General features: G+C 33.1%; 1 protein-coding gene across 1 annotated transcript in view; it reads right to left on the minus strand.

The window, feature by feature from the left end:
- The window catches only part of LOC110106435 (putative germin-like protein 2-1), a 6,309-nt gene extending 4,546 nt beyond the window's left edge, over positions 1-1,763 (minus strand). Inside the window, exon 1 of the mRNA XM_028698501.1 lies at positions 1,749-1,763. Within this exon, the coding sequence (XP_028554334.1) occupies positions 1,749-1,763 (15 nt within the window). The remainder of the gene's footprint in view (positions 1-1,748) is intronic.
- Positions 1,764-2,780: the final 1,017 nt, after the last annotated feature.

The raw sequence follows: 2,780 nt of genomic DNA on the forward strand, positions 1-2,780 counted from the left end.
CATTAAAGAGACATCTATCCAGTCTTTGCCACAAATTCGCTCTATGCCAAGTGAAAGGGCTACCAAAATAACCGATATCGCTTAACTTGCAATCACTAATAATAGAATTGAAATCATCCATAGCATTAGCATTGGGTGGATTGCCACCAATTCTTTCCGAGATGTTTGAAATAATGTTGAAATCACCACCAATACACCAAGGTCCATTGATAATATAAGCAAATTGTCTCAATTGATTCCATAAAGGGATACGATTCGTTTTAGTACAAGCAGCATAAGCAAAGGAAACATAACAGTTAATATTGAAAAGAGAAATGTAGCAATGGCACACTTGAGGTAAATCCTCAATAATATCAACAGATAAAGCAGTTTTCCAGAAAATCCAAATTTTGTTGGAGCAATTAGCATAAAAAATAGAAAAACCTAAGAACATAGCAGTAGATGAAATCTTGGAATTACTAATTAAAGGTTCAATCAAAACAAGTATTTGAATATTATTAATTCTGCATAAATTCCGAACTCTAAGTTTAGAATCCTTACCACCAATACCTCTAACATTCCATATGAGAGTTTTAATCATTGCAAACTTTTTGAAGAAGCTTGAGATTTAGTGGATCTAGGAGCAACAGTAAAACATGTTTAGATTGCTTACTTTTTTTCCTTGAAACAATTTGGAAATTGTCCTCTTGAGGACCTTTTCATTTCACTTTGCTAGTATCAGAGATATCTTGTTTAGCATTTGAGCTTGAAGGAGCATTGCACGTAGAAGGAGGAATAAACTCCCCATCTTCACATTCCTCACTAACATTATTGTTTAACAAAGAAACTTGTTTTTCTAACAAAGCAGGTTGAGAGCAATTTGTAATTATGGAAAGAAAATTAGAACTTGAAGATTGTTATATAATATGCAATAAATAATATATCCATTACTGGAAAGAAAATTGGAACATAGCCATTACAAACAACCATATGCAATTAGGAACCACACCACCCAACTGATTATATGCTATCAATTTGGAGGTTGAAACCAAATGCAATTCATAAATTTTTTTTCAGTAGTATATCAAGGCATTAAAAGAAATGAACTACATCGATCCAAGCTATGTCACAGCCATGGCAGTCGTCATCCTTTTCCTTATCATTTTCATCGGCGTCAACTTAATTAATTATACTTGTTTTTCCGTCGTTCCACCGCTCCCCCTATGCTTGAGCTCACACTCGGGACTTGGTCTAACTATGCAGAAGCCATGCGTCAGGATCCGCGGGCAGCCTCCAATGACTGCTGCTCAATTTGCCTTGCTGACTTGATAAGGAGGAGGAGGGAGAAGATAATCCAGTGAGGCTTCTACCCAATTGTGGGCATGTATTTCATGCCAGATGTGTGGATACATGGCTACAACAACATCCAACTTGCCCGGTGTGTCGATCGCGGGTGATGCACGGATGAGATTATGCTAGAAATTGAACAACTATTATTCTACTATATATTTGACTCTCTTTGTGACTCTTTGGCTTTGTTTAATATGGTTGTTGTTGATGTATAATTTTGTATAAAAGCATTTGTATAGAAAATAGCATTTAAAAAAATGGTGTATGAATATTGGAGTTTAATCTTATTTGTGGAATGAAAACAAAGTATTGTTGCATATAAATCAAATTTGAAGTCTATTTAGTAAACTAGTAAAATGCAAGTGCTTGATATTTAAGTCTTTATAAATATTACATTCAATATTACATATAATTTATACATAATAAATAGACATATAAACTTATATTATTCTTCATATACAATAAAGTATATATGAAAAGTAAAAAAGTGTGTTAATGTGCAATGCAAGGGGTCCTAATCGATTGATCATTTTGTAATCAATATAATATCTATTAGAAGAGTAAAGTAGAACTTAAAAAAATAAAGAGTAATGCAATTGGTATGAATTGTAAATTAGAGGAAATTTAAAACAAATAAAATATCTAGAAATAATGGAACAAAATATTAGAAAATGCTGAAATAAAGATGTACTAAAAAGTCAATAAAAGGAGTTGATTGGATGTATGATAAAAGAGTTGGAGCATGAATTATCCTCAATTTTTTTTATTCGAGCTTAGGATCTTTTCTAAATTTGAGGGGCTTAAGAATAAAATAAAAATTGTGCATAAAATAAATAATTGTAGTGATATAAATTAATAATTAATAGTTAATATTAATAAAAGATACATTAAAATCTAAGTGAAGCTATTTTTTAAATTTTCGGTCATTATATTAGATTTAACCCTTAGCTCTAAAAAAAAAAGCCGAAGTGAAGCTATTTTTCAAAACTTCAACAAGAAATTCAGATCTTTGGCCAGCTGAAAAATACAATGAAATCAATTCCAAACAAAATCACATCATTTTGCAAACATGCTTATTAAAATGTTGCAATGAACACAACTCTCCTTGGCCTATTGGTTGAGAGCTTAGGCTTCCAACTAAGAGGTCCAAGATTCGAGTCTATGTGTATGCGTTGTGTGTGTGAGTTTGCCTTAAATGGCCTAAATGTCCAAAAAAAAAAATGTTGCAATGACGCCAAACGCCGAACGCCATCCGGTGACCAATCGGAATGGGTCATGTCACCCCTGTGCTTGGTACCGCTCGTTACCGTACTGCGGCTCGGTACCACTGATATAGCACATTCTTATTAGCCTCTAGAGTATGTTTTGCATCCGATTTCCGCACAGAATAATTTCTATGCCACATAAATTATTTGTTCTTGGTTGATTCTTGCAGCTGATTTTTTCGATTG

The sequence above is a fragment of the Dendrobium catenatum genome, unplaced genomic scaffold (assembly GCF_001605985.2).
Source record: "Dendrobium catenatum unplaced genomic scaffold, ASM160598v2 fragScaff_scaffold_1093, whole genome shotgun sequence".
Lineage (NCBI taxonomy): Eukaryota > Viridiplantae > Streptophyta > Magnoliopsida > Asparagales > Orchidaceae > Dendrobium > Dendrobium catenatum.